Source organism: Anoplolepis gracilipes, chromosome 15 (genome assembly GCF_047496725.1).
Source record: "Anoplolepis gracilipes chromosome 15, ASM4749672v1, whole genome shotgun sequence".
In the NCBI taxonomy this organism is placed as follows: Eukaryota; Metazoa; Arthropoda; class Insecta; order Hymenoptera; family Formicidae; genus Anoplolepis; species Anoplolepis gracilipes.
In genome coordinates, this window is record NC_132984.1 from 4417312 (window position 1) to 4440962 (window position 23651).

Sequence of the window (23651 nt, forward strand, 5' to 3'; positions counted from 1 at the left end):
ATATATTCAATTAAGGGGATTGACACGATCTGCGGAAATGTCGTTCGTGATCGAAAGGGAGTAAATACAAGCCGGTTACGAGGGTGCGCGCACATACTATACTATCCGCATGAAGCTGCGTGGCAGACATATTGGATCATCGCGGATACGATACATCAGAATTCCATTCCCATCACGCCGTCGTCGCGTCGCCACGTGACGGCGACGTTCTCCATTAAATTTCGCGTAATAGGGCCGACAAGATGTCGGGCTAAGCGGAGAAGGAGCCACCCGCAATTCGAAAGGTCGATACTCGATTTCCGCGACACGACTTTCGTTTCAAAGACTCGTTACAAGAAAGTTTGGATTTTTCTTGCCCGTCCCCGGAAAACTCGCGAACCTACGTTTAAACCTATACGAGTAATGTAAAGTGACTTTTCTTTGTTTTCTAGCGTCTGACACACTTTTCCTCGATAATAAGCTCCGAAACTCTACTATTGGTTTTTTTCTGAATAAAAATAATTTTTCGCGTTTGTATGAGAATAATTAGAAAAAAAAATTTGTTGAAGTTTTAATGATGAAAAAATATATTTTTGGGGTGATTTAAAAATTCACAAGGCAGTTGGATCAGATCCATGTGATTGCGCTTGTATTTTTGTAATTTTTTTCTTTTTTTTTTACTTAAAATGACTATAAATACATGCTCAGAATTTTTTTAAAGCAAAGATAAGATGAAAGAACAGGTTAGACAAATATAATTATAAAATAGACAGATAGGGAGAGAGTTTCGAGAGGGTTAAAGTGTAAACGTTTACGCTTCCCGAGCTCTTTAGTGAACGAGACGAGCTGACAAGACGTTCTGTTGTTGCAGTGAAATACCTGCGGGAAGTGACGCCGTACTTCAGGAAGGCTTCGATCATCCAGGAAGTGGGTTGGGAACTTCAGCGCGGCTTCCTAAGCGCGACGCCGCCGCCGCCAAAGTCACCACCGCGGGCGGACACTCGTTATCTGCCATTACAACTCTGCCGACTCACCAGGGCGCATCCCACTTCCGATCCCGGTGAGTCTTAACGACAGACCGAAAGGTTGATGCGCGGTTTCAGAGAGCGTCCGTCCCGTGATGATAAAGATTAACTCTCGCCGGAGTAGGGTAAGGTCGTAAGACCTTATAGGGGTATATCCGTTATAATGTCAACGGGGTGGGATTATCATACCGATGTGTTTCTCGTATATATTGTTGAGAGATTCGCGGGAAATTCGTCGCGACTGAGACTCATGATTCTTGAAAAGGGACGTGTTAAGACTGTCGCGCGATAAATTATGAGAAAACATTCCTTTAATCTCGTTGAATTTATATACATATATGTGTCTGTGCGTTTATATATGATAATTTGAATATCGGGACGAAAGAACGATACAGCGTTTTATATATTTAGCTTCACAATTCGTGATTTTTAATATAACTCTTTATTTAAAAATTATCATACTCGATACAATTTTGTTTATGGTATATTGTAATTTATATAAAATATATATGTACATTGACAAAATTATTAGGCACCCTTAAATTTTCCGTATTTCTTATTTGTAAATACTAAAAAGATGAAAAAATTTTAGAAAACTATCGATAGCACTATAAAGCTGAAATTTCAAGCTTCAAAATGTTTTTTTAATTTTTCGTTTGCGATAACTTTTCGCCCAGTATCGACAACATGTCTGAAAGATACAGATTGTTTCAAAATTATGTGTCTCGGGCAAAAAAAAATTGTAGGAAAGTTTTGAAAAAAGCATTTTGGTTTATGGAACTTGACTTGAAAACAAAACAATGTTCTTTTTTTAAAGGCACAGAACAAGGAGAATACAAAAATTTTTTAAATTACCTACAGCAACTTTAAAAAAGAACATTGTTTTGCTTCTTAAAATTTTATTGTATCTTTGGCCCTCTGCAACTCGGTAAAAGAATTTCTCTCGAAAAAATGAAATCAAGTTCCATAAAGTACAACATTTTGCCTACAAAATGCTTTTCCTACAATTTTTTTTGCCCGAGATACATAATTCTGAAAGTAAATCTGTATTTTTCAGACATGTTGTCGATACTGGGCGAAAAATTAAGAAAACATTTTAAAACTTGAAATTTCAGCTTTAAAGTGCTATCGATAGTTTTAAAAAATTTTTTAACCTTTATAGTATTTACAAAATAAGAAATACGGAAAATTTAAGGGTGCCTAATTTTGTCAATGGCTGTAATTGCGCGTATATCTAGTGACACGTGAGAGCTTCGAATGTAATTGTCAACGGTATCGTTCTAATCTTTTCTTGAGAACGAGAAACTTTATTGGATTGCTGTTCTCTAAAGACGTATATACTTCTTAAAACGATTAAAGGCAAAAGTCACCGATTACTTCAAATTTAATCTAAACGGGAAGTCGTTTCTCGGGAAGGGAGAGAAGCTAAGGAATAAGGATGGAAAATGTAAGCGGGCAGTCGTGCGTTCTTGATTAACGAAGTAGCGCAATCTAGATCGCGGTCGAAGAGTTCAGTTAGAATCGGAGAAAGATCTCTCTCGTTTACCTATTTGCCGAGCGACGGAGGTAAATGGCCTCACCGGCGGGATAAAAGTCCGGTCCTTTTATCGGAGACAGTCGCCTGCGTCCGCGATAGTGATTAACCAGAGGGAATGGGTTAGCGCACGGTGGGGATATCTCTCTTTCTCTCTCTTTCCTCCCTAGGCTCTCGCAGTGAGTTAATGAAAGGCGAATGGCTCCTTAATTCTGTAAAGCTTCTCCCTCGTTCTACCCTCCTCCGTTTACTCTAAGCGCGCCGTCCCCGTTCAGGGCCGCCCGCGTGAATTTTCGCCCTCTCGGGGGTTGTTAGCGGCGTCCCATATGTGCCACGCGGGGCGGTTGTGTTAGATATTTGAGCGCTTTAGTTAAGTGTCTCCATTATCTCAGTCGTATTGTCAGTTAGTTCGTTCAAATCCCTATTATCTTTTTTTTTTCTTTTTATTTTTTTTACGACGACAGTAAAAATTCCAACGCTCAGAAAAATCTTGAGAAATATATATATATATATATATATATATATATATATATATATATATATATATATATATATCTGTGTATATGGTCCATTTTTTTTTTGTCAATTTCTCACGAGACTCAACATATTCTAATACAACATAATCATTTAATTAAACAAACAGATATACATTCTTAATAAATTTGCACGATATAAATGTATTGTAATTCAGAATAATATAACTCGGAATTTTTAATAATATTTTTTAATAACATACGTTGTTATAGAAAAAGCACTGAAAAAGTTATAAAGGAATTCTCGAAGCTAAAGGGGGTTGAATCCGATCCTGGGGCTCTTCTGGGACGACAAAAGAAAAACCGCGAGAGAGAATAGCTGCGCTGTTAAGAGGTGAACGCGGAAGAGGGGAGGAAAAGACAGCCGCGGTTGGCTTCCGTAAGGGGGTGGACAATAAGGGGTAGCTACGAACTAAGAAACGCAATCAGAGACGTGCCGTATCTCTCGCCGGCATCTCTCGCCGAGTGTCATAGAGTAACGCTTACTGATATTTTCAGCGGGCTGATATTTCTTAAAACCGATCCGCCCGGAGTGAATTGCATCCGCAATGCGGTATAAAATAGGGTTCTGGATATCGCAAGGGGAGGGGTCATTATTAAATTTCCTTATTCATTTATTAAATTATACAGATAAAATTGTACTTAGCGCAAAAACATTTTCGATCCTCCTTGAAAAAAAAAAAAAAAAAAAAGAAGAAGCGCGTTATTAAATTATTCATCGCGCCCTGAATCTCTTACGCCGCGTTTACAATATTTATTTTTAGATAGCTTGAGTCCTTGTTAGATTAGATTAGATTCCGGTGTCGGTTTTCGAGCATCGGTCACCTGTAACGATCTCGCGGACGTTCGTCTCGTCAACAATAAATTTTACAGCCGGCGCAGTAAATTTTATGTCATTGCCGCGCGACTATGATTGCATCATATTGCTTCGTTCGAGATGGACGTGAATGATAACAGAACGATAAATGGAAATACGCTGCGCGTCATAAAGCGTTTTAGATTGTTTTTTTTTTTCGCGCGTTAAAGCGCGGATAAAATCTGGATGGTTTAATGACTGGCATTGAAGGAAAGACAATTACTGTGAGATGGACTAAAAAAATTCTGTTGCGACAGAGAAAGAAGTATACGTTTATAAATATATGTATATATATATATATATATATATATATATATATATATATTTTTTCATTTGATCTATAATTAAATATAAAATATTTTTTATTTCATCTATTATTATATAATTTATTTGTTATATATAGTAAAATGTATAAAATTATATAATCATATAAAAATGTCCGAATTTCTATTTAAAATTATAAATATTCGCATTTCGGATAAGCAGGTCAGGTTTGACTTGGACTTGGATTTCTGCCATTTCTACATCCGTTTCCTGTACACAAGTATTTTACATTGCTGATTATATGACGTTTGCGGGATTTCACGACGCGAAAATGAGCCTTTATGTAGTACAGGCACGCGGCCTGCGGCGAAAGGAGAACAAAGGTACGCGCGCGTGTGTGTGTGTGTGTGTGTGTGTCGGAGGCGGGTGTAAAAAAAAATAGAGAAAGATTGTGTGTCTCGCCAACGTTGAATGCGCGTGTTTACACGATGCCCGGCCACGAGCATCATTTTGCGGTTGAAAACGTTCAGTTACACTCGTGGCGCGTTGAAAACAAACAGCCGGGCCTCAATTCGCCGACGCGTCGTTTCGTTTTGAGCCGGAGCTTTTCTGGATCATGAATTGCAAAAGCCAGCAGCCAGCGCTAGTAGCGGCTTGTCAAGCACGGCTTCGTAAATCGCCGAGATAAAAGTGCATCGTACGCGGTGATTTACAAGACCTCTATTCGGAGCGAGACACCCGGACACGATTCAGCAAGAAACGTGACAATCCGTTTTACGTTATGTAATATATAAATTCAGGCAGAGAGAGAGAGAGAGGGTTTGTGTCGTCGAGTTTGTTGAATATTTTTCCGCTTCCGAAAGCATTCCGGGTAGAAATTGTCGAGGCAACTTTGATCAAAACTCTGTTTGAATTAATTAACTTTGAACTTTTATATTCTATATACACTTTGTACGTGTGTGCGTTCCTTTTTGCCTTATATAATGAATTAATTACAAATTAATATGCATATTAATTACATTTTGTGCATTTTATATATATATATATCATTTATAATGCGGAAATCGAAACGTACAGTTTGTTAAGATGTCTCGTCGGGTTCGGGATATTTGATATATTCTCCAGTGTTAATTAATTAACAATTATAGAGCTCTTTGATCGTTTACCCGTATATGTACGGAACGTCTTCTTAAGCGCGTACATGTATATATATATATATATATATATATATATATATGTATATCGGACGGGGTTGACGTCGCGACGCGATGTCAGTAATCAAGCTTTCTAGGCAACTGTTCTGGGCAACCTTTCGAGATCTTGCCGAGTTTGCCTCTTCGACTGAGGAGAAACCAGCCGTGGAAGACGGCTGCTTTGCTCGCGCGATGCAACCGCAAGCCGTGTGAAAGCACTTTCTGTAGGAGAGCACTGTGTGTCCTCCCGAGGATTCCTCCGAAGGAATCGTTTCCAGAATAACCTCCAGAGATAACCGAGAGCAATACCGTGATTGCGCAAATATTAATTAATCCCGAATCCTCCGTAGAGTTTCACGAGCGATCGCATTTTAGGAGCCTTGTGATCTTAAATACGTGTAAAGAAATTAGGGTAGAATGTCGAGAAATTTGGATAGAATGCTGCGAGGGATTAAAAATAGATAGCCCAAGAGCTTGCTTCGTTGAAATTTCTTCATGAATAGCTCACGAAATAATTTCCATTAAGAGAAACGTTCGATCTTTTCGCTAAAAGGAGAAAGTGGGTCGAGAAACGTATTTTATCTGCATTTAACTTTAATAATCTTTCTTTAAACTGAGAGAGACGGAGAACTGAAACAGTTTGAATTATGAATGCATTGCGTTACCTATTCCGAATAAAATCTCTGGGTCTGTAAGACATTTTAAGAACTTTTAATTTTTGATCAAGGTGCCTACTCCCTTATCGGGAAAGCCTGGATTTTTCAGAGATTTTTTTTTTTACACCTGGAAAATTAGGAAATTCTCATGGAATTTTTTTGTGTTCAGAAAATTTGTTTAAAAATTCTCTCTCCTTGGTAATTTTGCTCTGATATTGTAAACGATCAAGCAAAATTGTGCGTTTAAAATATAATACATATATTATAAATATATATTTATTTTTGTTTTTATATTCAATGTCTTCAATTATTATTGAATTTTTTTTTAACTTTCAATGTTAAAAAATAAGAAATTTAACGCAAGTGAAAAATGCTTGTCTTATAAAAGTTTAAATTATTAGATTAAAGTCGCTAGTATTTAATTACTTAATAGCCAATAGTATAATTAAAACGACCAAACTAGCCAAAAAATTCTTTATTTAATAATACGACGTTTCGACCATTTGGTTGTGGTCCTTTTCAAGTGTCACTAAAAGGACAATAGGTACAAATGAATACATAATAATAATAATTAAGCACAGACAAAAAAATCGATTAAAGACAAAATTAATTAATACGTACATTCGAATGTTTCTTTACTGTGTTGGTTTGTCTTATTAATATTTCACATTAGCGAAATGTTTAATTACTTTTCACGTTTATAACACGTTATTTTACATCTTTTGTTTTATTCGTATGTACGTACTAATTAATTTTGTCTTTAATCGGTTTTATCACATTTATTGTCTGTGCTTAATTTATTATTATTATGTATTCATTTGTACCTATTGTTCTTTTAGTGACACTTGAAAAGGATCACAATTAAATGGTCGAAACGTCGTGCTATTAAATAAAGAATTTTTTGGCTAGTTTGGTCGTTTTAATCGTTACTATTGGCTTATAAAAGTTTAGTTTTTTTCAGTACATTTATAAATCTAGTATTAGAAACTTAAAAGGCTCTCTCTATTTTTTTTTTTTTTTTTTTATGTGAGTAAAAAACATTAGAAAATGCATGCAATAAACAAATTTATTTTCGAAAAAGTTGTATGAAAAAATCTCTAAATTATTCTTTACCTGGATGAAAATACCTGGAAAATGAGGGAATTTTTTTACAAGATTCGAATAGGCCACCCTGTCGATCTTTCGTTTCGCAAGAAACCGGCCCAAGTCGAAATAACGGTACAACCGAGCAAACAAATTCGTTAGCCCCCGGGGAGGAAACCGCGAATCGTTCTTTGATGACAAGAGAGAAAAGCGGAAGCGAAGGGTTCCGGTATCCCTGATGATCCTCGCCCGGCCGCGCCTCATTAATCAGGCGGACCGGCATATAGGGCGCAATTATCCGACGGTAATTAACTTCGCAAACTGCAACGCCCGCGAAGTCCCGGGAAGGTGGCGGGCGCACACGTGTTCAGGCAGAGAGAGGAGGGGGAGGGAGAGATGCTTCGTACGGCGTCCGCGGAAGGGGCAAGGGGAAACGAGGGGGAGGAAGGGTGGTCGGATAGTCTGGATGGAAGGTTCTTCGTGGGTTCCGGCCTGATGGAGCTGTTCTGGAATTATACACGGGGGTTAGTCCTGAAAACCGGCCGGCAGCCAGCTTTTGCCCCGGAAACTAATTTAACTCTCGCATCCTCCACTCCTTCCCCCTCCCTCTCCCTCTTTCGGTTCTCACTCTCTCTCTTTCTCTTTCTATCTATCTATCTCGCTGCTCTTCCCTCTCAACTTCTGATTTCGACTTCGCTGACGATCGTCCGGATGTCTGAATGCGATACATGTCGGCGGGGCGATCAATTTCCGCCGGGGATGAATCGATACACTCGGATGACGTAAGATGGTTCGGGGGGGGGATTTCCGCGAAGGCAGATGTCGGGGGTATGTATTGAAATATAAATTAAATTAAATACTTGTAATATCGCGAATAAAATTGAGAGAAAGACATGGTAATAGTCGAGGACGTAAGAGGGTATTTTAATCTCGATCTCATCATCAAACGCACCCTCTCTCGTCGGTCGAGTGTTTCGAGAAACGCACTCGGTGTACGGTACCGCATTCTACGGGAAATTTCGCCGTGTTGGCTCGCGTTATATATCGATAATTGAACGAGCGCGAAGGTAAAAGAAATTTTCCGCGCGAGAGATCGAAGTAGCTGTAAGTTTGTCGTGGGGAACGAGAAAATTAAGAGATCACCGTGGCAAACATTTTTTTCCAAACTCCTTCCTCTTTTCTTTTTTACAAGCGATATCTCTCCATCGGAGATGAGAGTAACTATGAGCGTGAAAAAAAAAAAAAAAAAAAAAAAGAAAAAGAAAACCGGCAGATTGTGTGTGCTCACGTATCGCGATGAAAATAGGCTAATCGAATTGGTCATTTCCCGTTAAGAGGAAAATATTTCGCGGAGGAGAGCTTCCCGATCGCTATCGTAGACTTTTAATGAATTAGCGGAAAGCATTGATGACGTATTGATATTTCAGCGCGTCGAGTTTATCGTTGGATAAGCCATTTTCTTGCTTACGCAATTATCGTTATAAATTATATATAATAATGCGAGAATATTTTTTTGTTCTTTTTTTTTACTGCAACAAGGATTCCGCGTCGAGAATTCACTGCCTATCGAGTCTTAATCGGGACTTATTACCTTATTTTATTGCATAATAAATAATATTAATAAATATAATAAATACAATAAATATAATAAATATCAATTTTCTGATAAAAAGGATTGAAAAATAAAACTATAACGAAATAAAATAATTGTTTACAAAATCTTTTTAAGAAATTATCTTCAATTAAAAAATTCATCATGTTTTTATTAAAAATAGAAAATGATTCTTTTTTTTTTCTCTCTCGATTATTTAGCGGTATAAAACCGAATTCGTGCCCGAACTAAGTATCCTTTCGCGGCAGCGATTAAATTCATCCGATCGTCATAGTTTCTGCGATTAAATGCACACATCGTTGCGAGAGAGAGACTGTCTTTCAATACAACGGTGGAGCAAGAAACGGGCTATGTGCAAAATCACAGGGACGGACACTGGGGAAAAAAAAAACAAGGACCAACGGTATAGAGACGCGAAAAGGGTTTTGACGGGGAGGGGGGAGGGGGGAGGGGGAGGGGGAGGGGGGACCACAGAGGTAACGAGCAATTGCGGGGACCGTTATCAGTAACAAGCGGAATTGCATTGTACGCCGAAAAGCCCTCCGGCAAAGGTCTCATTACCATCGTCATGCGAATCCCAAGCGATACAAACGAGTACAAGCGCGTGTCGTTCTCCTCCACGTGTGTATACCCCTCCTCTGCGAAAGAGAGAGAGAGAGAGAGAGAGAGAGAGGGGGGGGGGGAGGATCACCCACGGATACACGCGTCGCGGACACACGTGTCGTCGCGTGCGTTAGTCGTGTAAGTACAAGTATTATCGCATTGTGTACACGTCGTCGCTGCCTGGGCTCCATTATATCCTCCGTGATATCGTTAGCCGAAGCCGGAACGGGACGGTTCGTATATAAGTGATGGCTCTACTACGATAATGCTGCAACATTAATAGCGGTGGATTTTGTTATGGCGATCCGCGAGGAGCGGATCGAGAGTACACAATGAATGGAATTAATTATTAAAGACCCGAGGGCGCGGTGAAGCGCTGCACAAAGGGCTGCAGAGAGGTTTCTCAGTTGCAACGCGACACGATGGATTAATTCGTACTCCGAGGGAAGATTTCGGACCCCCCTTCCCCCGCCCCCCCCCCCCGCCGCCATAAGGGACTATTCGGCAAAGTGCTGCTGATGGCACTGCACTTTAAATGATTATGGATATTTTATATACATTATATGTATATCGCGTTCTAGAATCGCGCGTGTAATTTATGAAGAATGAAGATAAAATATTTAGCGCAAATTTTTATTGCAACGAGACTTTATTCATTATTTGTTTTTGCGTACGCATGATTTTTAGACTATATTTCTTTCCTTTGACATAAATGCAGGTAATTAAAAATGTATTTCAATTGTATTCGTAATTAATTTATTATTGGTTTCCACGTTACGTTGCAAATTAATTGAAACATTATCTGCTTCGTTATTTATGATATATCAGCTGCTATCTTTTGTAAAGAAAATAGATACTCTTTCAAATAATGTGATGTGTATAATGCATGTTGAGATTTTCTCTCTCTCTCTCTCTCTCTCTCTCTCTCTCTCTCTCTCGCGCTTTTCTCTTTTTTTTATTAATATAATATTAAATTATGTACTCAATTAATTATATTTTTTTAAATTGCGAAAAGAACTTTATTTACACTTTTTATATTTTTAAAAGCAAAAGTTTTTATTTCTCGTTAATTTTTAACTGCTACTCCGTATTGTTACTTTTGGCACCTTCTAACTGTACAAGTGCCGGGTCAGCGTATATTTCGATAAGATATTTCGACTTATTAATATGTAAAAGTGTTTTAAAAAATCTGAAAAAATGTATATACCTTTCTTGAGCAGTCTAAATAAAGACTAAAATAATAAATTTGAAAAGTAATTTACTTAAATATATTATTTTATGATTATTTGTTTTCGAGAAATTGACGCTGTTAGAAAAAAATCACAGAAAAAAATGATGCATCGGGACGGAATAAGGGTTAAAATTACCAATCGTTTGCTTTATTGACACCCAGTCTTTTAATGTTTGGCCGTATCGATGTATCGATTAAATGAAATTTCTTCGACCCCTCGTCCTTTCTCTGCTCATTGTCGGATAAAATTTTCGCCATCGGGTACAGGTACGAGATAAGTGCCAGCCCCCGTCATCGTTTTCTTGAGCGCGTTTCTAGCAGTTTCAAATCCGATTATACTACGAACCGGCGCGGCGCTTGTTATCAGAGAGAAATTCTCGGGACGAGAGAGACGAGACCTCGTGTCGAGTCTGGTTTCTTCTCCGTGTCTTCCGGTAGACTCGCGTTTACTTGCTTCGACTCTCGCATAGCTGGCCAAACACTTTGCCGTCGCGTTGCAGGTTCGTTACACCGGCTACATAAATCAACACGATGTAATAAACTCTCGAGATAAAGACGCAGCCGTGTCTGCGTAATAATGTACTTTAACCAGCGTACTCTGTGCTTGCGGCTTAATTTAATAATTTTCTGATTCTGCGAGACTACGCTTTAGAGGAAGTACGCTTTTATGCTTGACGCTGGAAATATATATATATATATATATATAATTCAAAGATTCTTTTATTTTAATTAAAAACTGTTATAAAAATTACGCTTAAGAGATTAAGGTATATTTTTAAAAAAATATTGAATGTATGAGTGACCTGTTTGTCTAAAAGTTTCTCAAGAGTAATATAAAAGGTAAATAAGATGCACTTAATAAACATCTGGTAAACTTTTTTAAATATTTTTATATTTGCAGCGCGCAAATATAAAAGGCAACATGAAAAGAGTTGCAAAGCTCTCACGAACCTTAAGAAATTAAAAAAAATCTCTCTCTAAAATGCAGTTTAAGTTTATTGGGTTGAAAAATTAATAAGATTACTTCATTTATTATATTTAATTAATAAAACGTGCAAAATTTGAAAAGAGAGGTGCGAGAGAGCAACTTTACGGACGTAAAACGACGTCGGCAACAATTCGCTCGGTAAATTCACTTGGTGACAGGAGTAAAAGCGCGGTAGAACGAGACGACATAGGATGTCGACCATGACGGCGCAGACGACCGTGTATACACCTACCTACGTGCTCACATGAGCGACTCTCAAAGCGCGACAGACGCGAAACGGTTACGACGTTGGCGCCGCTCGCGTTGCGAATTATTAATTCTGCGTGCCAACGATGCGACGCCCCCTATTGCGTAATTCTCGTTTTGCCGCGGCGAGATTTCGCCGACGTTAGAGCTTATCGCTTATTACGAACATTGGAGATTGAAGCTGCGACATAGGTAATTCGCGCATTGAGAATTCAAACTTAGACGAGAAGCGGGGGTAGGGGAAGGGGGGGGGCACGAAGCCTCCTCTAAGGGCTGCTCAATTTATGTTTCCAGGGTGCACGCCCTGGAACGCTCTGGGAAACGACATGGAAGATGTGGAATTGTCAGAGAATTTTTTTAATTCTCTCTATAATAATTTTGCTTTTCTTTTTTATATTTATATTGTAAATTATAAATAAATAAATATATATATATATATACATATATATATTTATTTATTTATATTCCATGTCTTTTTAATCAAATATTAAAAAAGATGTATGTTTACTCTCTGGAAAAATATGGTAACTTGGAATTTTCAGGCATTTCTTTTATATCTGGAAAAATCAGAAATCTCATAGAATTTTATTGAAATTCAGGGAGTTTTTTCAAAAATTCTCTTTTTGATAATGTTGCTTTTATATTGTGTGTACAATCAGTCGTGTTTGTGAAACTGGTGTCTCATTTCGTGAAAACTCATTAAGTGTTGAGAGTTTTGGCTTTTTTTAAAAATAATTTTAGGGTTCTTGATTAGATTAAACAAAGATAGTTTTGACTATCAAACAAAAAAAAATGTTTGGAACAAACCGAGATGCTAAGTTTACGCTGCGTCTTACCTTCTTGTCTGACAATTTTTTTAGCATTTCTTGCAAGATTTTAAGGGCTTAAAAATTCTCTTTTAATAGTACTATAAAAAGTTTTATGGGTAAAAATTATTAGAATATTAATCAAACAAATTAAATCGTTTGTGATATTAGAAATAAATTAAATTATTAGAGATATAGAAATACCTTATATCATCTATAATAAATTCATTGCGTGTACAGAAGACGTTATTATGTGTAAAGGCATTAGCGACTCTTTCTTCTGTACAAACTATAAAGATGAAATGATATATTTGTTTTATTGTTTGGTATCGATTGTGTATTTGTTTGTCCATTATATTTAAATAATTGCAATATTTCTTCGTAAAAAAAAAAAAAACAAAAAAAAAAACGTAATACTCATAAATAATATAAATTGCTCTCGTTTCAATTTTTAATTCGGTACTTCATTAATATACATGTACATACATCGAATCGATGTAATTTGTATTGATATTGTTGAGGATATCAAAATAGAATTATTATTTAGAAGAATATTTTCTCTCTCTCTCTTTCTCTCTCGCCCCCGCAATCTCTGTCTGACGTTTATTACCACTCTCTGTATCAAGACCGTATTTTTATTATTTCATTGTTTACGTAAAGATGCAAAGGAACAAAGCGAATGCGCGCATCTTGCGAGTGAGATATATATATATATATATACATATTCGTTTGTATTTCATTGAGTATACACGCGTATTCTCTGGATGTTCCATAACACATTCATAGAGTGGAGCATGGAAAACAGTCGTACGTTTTTTTAGAAATAAAGAATCGGGACGTTGTTTTTCCCCTTTGTTTCTTCTATATCTTTCGCCGTTTCGTTGTGCTCATTTCAGATTTTACTCATAGTCAACAATTTTTATTATTCTTTTATCGTTGTTATATATGTATATTTCTACACGTGATTTATATTATACATAAAACGTGCATTCGATAAGTATTAATGATATAAGTTGATTTTAAGTTTTCCACGCAGTATGTAATTCACATAAAAGAAACAAACGTACATTTCCTCCTTATTTATTTCTCGCAAATATTTTTTTTTTTCCCTTAACTCGTTGCTTTCACCGGCAAATAGACAATCACTGAGAGAAGATAGGAGGGTAAAAAGCACGATAAAACTTGGAGATACGCTTTGTCATCTCCTTTCGAAGATGTCCTGTTTCGTCAATAGCACAAATCTCGATATATATATACCGTAAAATTCCTATCGTCGGGAACGATTGGTCTGATATCTGAAAATAAAGAATGAAAGTGGAAAGAAGAGCGACGAGATGAGCTTGCACAGCGAGGAAGAAAATAAGATGTCAATGAGAACTTTGCCGCGATTGCTAGATCATCAGAAACGGGCCATCGAGATAATTAAAACGTCCTCGCGCGAAATTCGCGCCAATCATCGTGCTTTGCGATGGAAATTAATTTTAAATTCATGCCGATGGTAATGTCGCGTAATTGAAATATCCGTATATCGATTGGATAAAATAAAAGCAGCCGATGAATTGTCTCTATTTTATTATAGATTGTACTTTTTTATTTTCCGTTTCCGCGGGAATTAAATTATTACGCGATAATTGTCTATTGTTTACTTAATTCGCGCGTGTGTTTGAGTAATACGAAGTACTTTTTTTTTCTTTTTTTTAATGACACGTAAAAGGTATTTTTTCGACGACAAAATAAGTGAATATTCACTCTTGTGAAAAAAGCAAACGGTAAAGTCGATTACTCGAAAATATCAAAGTTTACTGTTGTTACCTCTTTGTAGATTCGATTGGTTCTTTCTATATGCGTTGTGCGTTTCGTATCAATGAGGATCTGTTATTGAACGGAGATTATGTAATTTGACAGCTCGAATATTGAAGGAGTGTGTAAATAATTTTATTCGTTTGTTGCGAGTTTAATATGACTGCTTTTGTAAAAACGAAGAAAGTTCTAATGTATTTTTCTCGAGTTTACAACAATATGTTGAAAGGCTGTCATCGCAGAGATTGCATATTTTGACAGCTCTTTTTAATGTCGAACGCGCTGTGACCAAAGCCAGCTCGCGCAGTGTGTTACTTTTCCCATGGATAAAAATATAAAGATTATTTCAACAAAAGTATTAAAAGTAGCGTAAAAAATAGGGTTTAAAAAATTCAATGTTATTTCAATAAAACATTATGATTGGCAACTGTAATTGATCAAACGTAGACTGAAATTTATTAAAGGCACTTGTCAACAAAAACTTGTTGTTGAAAAATAGTCTTCAAAATTTTTTGATACATTTAATTAAATAAAATTATTTGAAAAATTGTTTCTTATAAAAATTGTTATAATAATTTTTTTTATAAATAACAATATATACGTACGATTATTAATAATATAATATAATAATTATGTATAATATAATCGAGAATTTTGAAATAATAAAATAGCTGTGGAAATTGTATGAATGACACGCGTTACAAAAACTACAAAAATGATGTGTCAATTTTCCATCTATATATGAGATGTATCAACGAGATTACACTTTTTTAAACCGGGATATTTCGGGACGTATCAGTCGTAATCGGTTTATGCATATTACAGAGGAATCGATCGATGATAATCTCTTTTCGCATTATTTCAATGGATTGTCGACTAATCTTAACGCGCGATCGCTAATAAAATTTGCTTACACAAGCGTGTACAGGGCAAATTTAAATTGTTGCACCGTCAGACACGCTGTGATTCTCTATCTGAATATATTAGCTGAGATTCTATACGCGTGAAAATCCCATTGGCCTGCGTCCAGCGAATCTACAAATCGCGCATTTTATTTAGCATAACAAATTACGCCGCATAAATTTTCTTACGAATACGCAACAACGGTGAATCTGTTCGTGATGGTGTGATGTGATCATTCAAAATTGCCCGCCGCAGTCCATTTAAATATATTTTACATTACAAATGATTTTATATTAAATTTCTGTTTCAATTGAATTTAACAAATTTAAATCGAATCAAGTTTCCAGGAATTCTTCAGGAATTTTTCTCCAAGTATTTAGAATTGTGTCGAAAAATATTTCTTTATTTTTAGAGAAAGGATAAATATTTTTTTTCAATAAAAATTAATACACCCTGATAAGGTTAATTACAATTACGTTACTTTAATGGATTTATAATATCGTACGAGTGCATTTTTTTTAATTATGTACACCTATCATCTCTTATCTCCGACATGTATCTTTTAAACAATTTTTTTAAATGATTCCCTTCTAGAGAGATACGGAATATTCTGATGATTTATAAAAGTTTCATGCTAAACCGACTAATTTGGAATTCGCCACTTTAATATTTGACAATCCAATCGTATGAGGGTAGCGAGTAGCACGAGTCCTGAAACGTGGTCGGACTCGGCAAGCGCACGATCCTTATTTGCGGTAAATTGGCAGACCCTTCTTGCACAAATAATGCGAACATATACGTTCTGAATATAAACGTCCGGAGCGTGTGCGTTCATTCAGAAAAATGGATCTGCGATAGTTTGATTACAGAAATACCAAGTGCGAATTTCTAATATTCGATCGGTCCGACAACATCCTCAAGCATGTATTATAATATTCGAGATACTTGACGATTATTCTATACTCGAATATCAGGTTCGTAGAAAGGAATATAATATGCCAATATACAAGTGTTAAAAATAAATCAACCTTTTCGCAGATTTATGCAGATCTATTTCTAACTGGATTTCAATCTGATTGATTTTAATCTCAGCTTGCCGTTAATTAATTAATTTAGTTTTTAACAAATTTACATCTGAATCTGTAACAAGGAATCTGTAGGAATTTTTCATTATTAATTTCTCTCTTTGTTTTTGGATTTAAAATAAATCTACGTGCCCTGTGCACAAGTAATCGATTTCATCGGAAACTTTACTACTATTAAACCGACGCACTTCGCCATTCGGTGTTGGCTTTTAATGACCCGCGAAATTCAAAGTTGTGTTGTAAAATAATCGTTAAATCTCTTTGAAAAATATAGCGTAAAATTGAATTTACATGAGCAGCTTCACTTTAATTCACACGTATATCTATTATCGAATTCGCGTGCCGAGTGTACTTTTCACCCTCCCGGATCTCTTAGCTATCGATGCTGCTGGAGTGTACGCGTCTGCGCGTTTGTCACGTAGTCGTGGTAGTGTTTTTAATTAGCAATTAGCGAGCCAACACATTAATTTCCGGGTCGTCTGTTGCGGCGTTCTGTCGGAGGGCAGCGGTAAATGCAAATAGGCGCGCTATCGGTCAATTGATTGAATTGACTGCCGCGTTTACGGAATGCGCGCTTTGTGTGTAGCCTGTATTAGGTGAATTTGTCAGTGCTTTACCTATATATTAAAATGAAAAAATGCGCGGCATAATCTTAGCGTACATGTACTGTTAGACAATGTCGGTCGAAGAATATACTACGTATAGCTTTCTCAATTATTTGAAAAAATATAAACTGCGTCGTTCTATTGTTACACTTATTTTACTAACATGTATTTGTGTTAATAATTTAAAATAACAAGAAATATTTCTAACAAATATATGGAATGTCTTCACATTTATGTCTGGGATTCCTGCACCTGTGTGTGCTCTCTTTATGAAATTTCAACGTATAGAGGACGGAGAAGGTAAGATAAAAAAAAAAAAATAGGAGAGAGTAAAAGAGATAGAAAGGGGGGAATATATATAATGTGGTTGGACAAAGTGAGTTTTGCGTAGGACGACAAACCGACCTGGAATACAGAGGACAAAGATAGAGGGATATATATAAAAGGGGAAATGAAAGAGCAGCGAAGAAAGAGTAGCAGGACTGTGTATTAGTGACTACTGTATCGCTCACAGTTTTTCTGTCTTTGCGTATAGTGAAAAGAAATTTATTTTATAAAGTTGGATAAAAAAAAATCTTTAAATAAATATATGTTTAAGAAAAATAATAAATTTAACAAATAATAAGAATATTGTGTAATGTAACGAAATACAAAATATTAGATTCTATTTTATTTTATAATTAAATAAAATATTCTCCCTGGGATATCTACCTGGAATTTTTTAAACAAAAATACTTGGAAGATCAGGAGATTTTCACGGAATTTTTTTTTTACAAGATTTCAGCAGACAACTCGTTCGGAATAAGTATAGAGATATAAATCAGAGATTTCTGATTCTACGGAGATCTTGATATCCGAGTACATATTTGAAGACACATGTCATAACGATAATCGACTTATCGACGGATCTTGCTTGATATGACAATATGATCCAACTCTATTAACGGCCTTTGTACTTCTGCGATTTCGTTTTACGTAGGAAAAGTAATAATACGCGAATATGTCAGCTGCATCTTTTTTTGCTGACTAAGTGTCCTTTCCGCGCATCAGATGAAAGGATAAATTTATTAGCCTTTATAAATACTCGCGATTGAATGGTTTCCTATTATTAGATTCATTGGTCCAGTATTAGCAGTTATTCGAACTCGATTAACAACGTCCTTTCATAGAACCCGTATCTTTTGTTGGGAATTAATTCTTTTTTCTGATTGTTATCTTTATTTATTTTAATTAAGAAAATCTATATTTTCTTAATTTATTTAATTAAGAAAATATAGATTTTCTTGATTAAACTAAATAAAGATAACAATCAGAAAAAAGAATTAATTCCCAACAAAAGATACGGGTTCTATGAAAGAAAGAAGCCTTTACTTTCGAAGAATTTGTCGTAATAATTTATTCGATACTGATTATATTATAGAAATGATAAGAAAGCGGGACAGAATGAAATTTGATTTTCCTGATCGAAAGAGGACATGGTGGCCTTTTATTTTCGCGATTTCTCTTTCGTTTTTTTTTTTTTTTTTTTCAAAAGTGAGAACGAAGGAAAGGAACAAAAATGACGGTATTTCTCGATTTTGTTCGAGAGCATAGAGCGTTATATATATAAACCCCGAATATGTATGACGGGGTGTCCTTCCTATTATTTTAGGCCTGTGAATTTTTTTTAACTCTCGACCGAATGAATACGTGAATACTTTTCAACCGAGATAGTAAATGCGCGCATATCAATTTCTTCTTTTCTAAACAAAAAAAAATTGAGGATTTTACCTCAAACGAAACATTTTATATTATTTTGGTTTATACGCAGATCAAAAGAAAATTGAGAGATTCAATTAAAAAATGACATTTGAAGGAGCCTACCCAATTAAAAATTATAAATTTTTAAATAACGCTTAAATCCAAAAAAGTAAAACTTGAGCAATTTATAAAATCTTACTTTAGACTTCAGACTTTATTATTATATTAATTTATTATATTATAGAATAATATAATAAATTATTATATAAATATATATATATATATATATATATATATTATTTTTTAAAATAAATTATTAAATATTATATTGAAAAATGTAATGTTTGTTTTGAATTTTCCAATTGTAGAATTTCTCAAATGGTTACAATATTTGTAAAACATCAGAGGGGGCCCTTTCAGCAAGGCTTAATCGAAGGCTTTTGAATGAAAAAAAAAAAAAAAACATTTTATTAAACTTCTCGGTCGACGTGGGCGAGCTGCTGGAAAAAATCATATAATCCCTTCGTTTGTTTCAGATTACGTGCTGCAATCATTTGTCAAAAAACAAAAAAAAAAGAAAATAAATAAAAAAAAATAAAACGCTAATTTGGATGCACATGAAAATGTTATATACGATGAAACTTTTGAAAATGTTTTTATTAATTTTTTCCACCATGCATCGTCGCGAGTTTAGCGTCATATTATCCTGCTGCTACACCGCGTTTCCGCGCTTTCAAATGAAAAGCTCTGTATTAAATATGGCGTGCCTTCCAATTCGTTCAGAATTAAAGCGACGCTCGGCTTTGCCATTTTAATGGGAAATCTACCTGATTCTAAACAACAGATTAGTATTATTTCAAAGTTGAATGCCGTTATTATTATTATTATGCTAACATAAATATGATAACTATATTATAATCGTAGAGCAAAGTAGTAGTTTAGGTTTCTCTTACAAGAACAATAATACAAGCTTTGAGAATGAAAGCTAAACGCAAATAGGTAGCACAGTCTATAGTTCTATTATTACACTTAATAAAAATTACAATCAGATAAATTACGTATGCAATTAATATAAGATTGAAGAAATCTTACGTATTATGTAGCAACATGTTATTTCAAATTCATGTCATGTACTAAATGTTTGAACAATTTATGTTCTTTGTTCACATCTTTGGTGGAACTTTATTTGTTGCTGAGAAAAGTGAAAAGTTCGAATTTTGATCGAGTTGAAAAGCTGATAAACGTTCTTGGACTTTTATCGAGACGCGGCGAATCGACTTCCGCCGTTTCTTCCTCGTCGTCCTTTTAAAAGATTAGTAGGGCGAGAAGGAGATTTACTGATGGTGAAGGCTTCTTCTTTGTGAGAAGGCGGCGGGAAGCTTTGCGAGAGAAATCCATTGCTTTTATTATTTCAAACGGAGAATAATGGCATTTCGCGCGACCAACCAACCGACGTCGCGAAAAGGTGTAATAAACTGGTTCGTTATCTTCTTATATTGTCCAACTGGGGCTGATATCTCAGCTGTTATCCACGCGAATACTCTCGCATTTTTATATTTATCATTTTACGATTTGATATTTTATCGTGTTATCATCTCCCAAAATATTTTAATTAATGTTCAAGCTATATGAAATGTCGAAATTATTAAAGATCAATTTATTTGCTTTATAAATTTCTAATTTCGACTCGTTAATATATATAAATTACAATCGAAATATTTGACGAAATTAGTTTTCCGAAAAATTTAGAAATTAATAATATTAACAAATAATATTATATGAGTTAATATATTATAAATTAATTATATAAAAAATGAATAAATTATAATGGTATTATCAATAATATTAACATAAATTAATATTAAAAATTAATATTTTAATGAAACGATTTTTGACGTTTCACAATACATGGAATAATGCGTTTAATTGGAATATATTATCGTGCATTTCGTAAGTGTTAAGGCATGTTTACGCGTACAATATACAAAAAAAAAAGAAAAAAAGAAAACGGAGAAACACACGAGAGCGACACGCGGTTCCCGTCGTATGTATTCGTACCAGACGAATTTTGCTTAATGCACTCAAAGTGTTGTTTGCACGGCGGCAGCGGCTGATTCAGGGTACGGAATTAATCAGAGATTCCCGAGTTTTAACCGATTTAACGTTCGTTTGCGGTGTGGCGCGCAGTCGAAATCAGGACGCTATATAAAAGCTTTCCGTTGTACGTGCACTCCGTAAAAAGGATACGTGCCGGGAAATTATGTGGCTTTCTGACGGCGACAATCCATTTTTCAACCCTCCAACGACGCGTACCCCCTTGGTGTACAAGAACTTTTGGCGCTACCCTTCTCTCCAATTTTACATCCCTACCCATTATTAAATACATACGTTTTAAACAATTTTTCTTCACTTGAGGTCTTCTTGATTCAATTAAAAAATAAAATACTCAAGAACTTTAGGAGCGTGGAATTTTTTCAAAGTAATTAAAGGACAGCTATACTTGAGCGGATCTAAAGATGTCAAAAATGAGAAAGCATTATTGAAGTATTACAGTCAAATAGAGAGGAAGAGAATGATTTTTTTTTAAATTTTTTCGCTTGTATTTATAATTATATGACCGATACAAGAGTTTAACTAATTTGCTGCAATGGAATTAGAATTATTTATAGTTATACCTTTGACTTTAAAATTTTTTCATCCGTGCACTTTCGGGCAATCACAAGATTCGTTCCCTCTTTGATCAACGACGTTTTCTCGTGAAAGTAATTTTTCTTTAAAAAACGCCAAACAGTGAAATTAAAGGTAAAAGAGCAAATTAGTATAAAAATATCCTTCACGTTGGATCCTCGCGTTAGCAACTTTATTATAGACAGGAATAATTACTTGATATTAAATAGATTTTGATTTGTAATCTTAGCAAGCAATGATATTTCAGTTGCATCATCAGATTCTAAAAATCCTCTTCACCTTCCGACTCTCTTTTGGATTTATTAAGGTTTCTCTTTCCGGGCAAAAGGGCGACAATCAATGTGTAAATTAATCGATTGCTACGGGCACGTCGATGAGCCGATTATCACGATATTCCAAGGACGAGGCTCTTTTGTCTGTCGGGGACAGTGACAGCGCGAGATTGGCTTGATAAAGCCTATCCTGGCATCGGCGAGGCAAATCGAGAGAGAGAGAGAGAGAGAGAGAGAGAGAGAGAGGGATGGAGAGCGAGCAAGCACACCTTGTGTGCGAGCGATGAAAACCGCGCAATTTCCAATGGCGGTTCCTGCTCCAAAAATTAATGGCCCGATCGGGCCTGTCCGCGACTACAAGAGTGGTTAACGTCGGGGTTGAGTTCCCAATTTCCTGCTATCCTTTTTTTTTTCCCCTGTTTTTTTTCCTCTCCCCCTCTCCCTCGTATTTTCCTTCCTCTCGTTTCTCGCGTCCCCGTCGATCGACGAAGCGGCGATGCGCCATCAAATGCCATAAAATGAAATGTCCGTCGATGAAAGGGAATGATGATGGTGGTGGAGTGAGAGGAGAAACGAACGAGCCGGGAATGAACGGCTGGAGCCAATCGCGATGTCCCCTGCGTTTGACGCGAACGTTAAGTGTACATCGTATTGTTGCGAAAAGACGACTTGTCCGATAAATGAGCGATTCATTTCCGAGCACCAGTATGTCCGTCCATTGTACGATTATTCCATAACACGTGCGTCGAATAGTTTCTCTTTCACCTTTCGATATTATTCACACACTTGGCTCTTGTCTATCCTATACTACATTTTCCGCTTTTGCGTGTTCTACATTTGAAATAAGATTGATCTGAAAGAGATTCAAGCTGGATTTTTCAAAGAGTGCTTGGGTATATTTTTATCCTTCTACATTATATACAGATCATCCTTTTTTCTCATTTACGGATATTTTTGTTCAATATGAGGAAAAATTTGAAATTTTAATTCAATTTTTCTTAATATAAAGCTCCCTTGAATTTAATATATTTTCTAATGCATCTCTCAGTATGTAGGATGTGAATTGAAAATGCAAGGTAAATTGAGCTTAAAAAAAATTCCAATTTAACGTATATTCCTAGTAGCGTGATACATAAAAATCTTAGAGTATTGATAAATTGTGCCCCATTTTTATTCCCTTTCCCACGGATTTAATTTTTGCACTCGCTCTCTGGATATATATATATATATATATATATATATATATATATAAACACATGTATTGTCAGCGTGATCCACACCCGGAATCCCTGTTGTCATCAGCGAAATTTCCTTGCGAATAGCGTCGGGTCGTAGCGATATTAAACGACAGCGTGGAGCCCCGTCAGAGAATCGTGTAATACTCTCCGTAGACACGTCGCCATTGTTCTAACCGTAAGGTGGCTCTGGAGAAAATTATATTGGCTGAAGGCTTTTTCTTCTCGAGATATTTGCCGGTGAGAGAGCGCGATATCCGCGACAGAGATTTCGACAAATACACTTTCGCGCGTTCATCTGAGAGATTCGGAAGCCGAGAGTCGGAAACGTCTCGTCCTGAATGAATTATTCGCGGATATATAGCAGGATAGGGATACACACGCTCGAAAGGATTCAATATACGCAATTTTATTATCACGATTTTACGTGAATTTAATATATTATTTGTGTAATATATTATACGTATTTTAATGTATTTTAATATATTTAATATATTTACATATTTTAGTATATTTTAACATAATATGTTTTATATTTAATATATTATACTCTTTGTTGCTAAAAACTTTTTCGCAAGTACATTTTTTGACATTTTATTTATTTAAAACAATTTGTTTTAAATAAAGGAAAATTTTGCGAAAATCTGATATATATATATATATATATATATATATATATATATATATATATAAAAGAAATGACAAATGTTTACG

General features: G+C 35.5%; 1 protein-coding gene across 1 annotated transcript in view; it reads left to right on the forward strand.

Annotated features, from left to right (window-relative positions):
- The window catches only part of Syn1 (Syntrophin-like 1), a 257348-nt gene that overhangs the window by 137497 nt on the left and 96200 nt on the right, over positions 1-23651 (forward strand). The window contains exon 3 of the mRNA XM_072907314.1: positions 851-1039. Within this exon, the coding sequence (XP_072763415.1) occupies positions 851-1039 (189 nt within the window). The remainder of the gene's footprint in view (positions 1-850; positions 1040-23651) is intronic.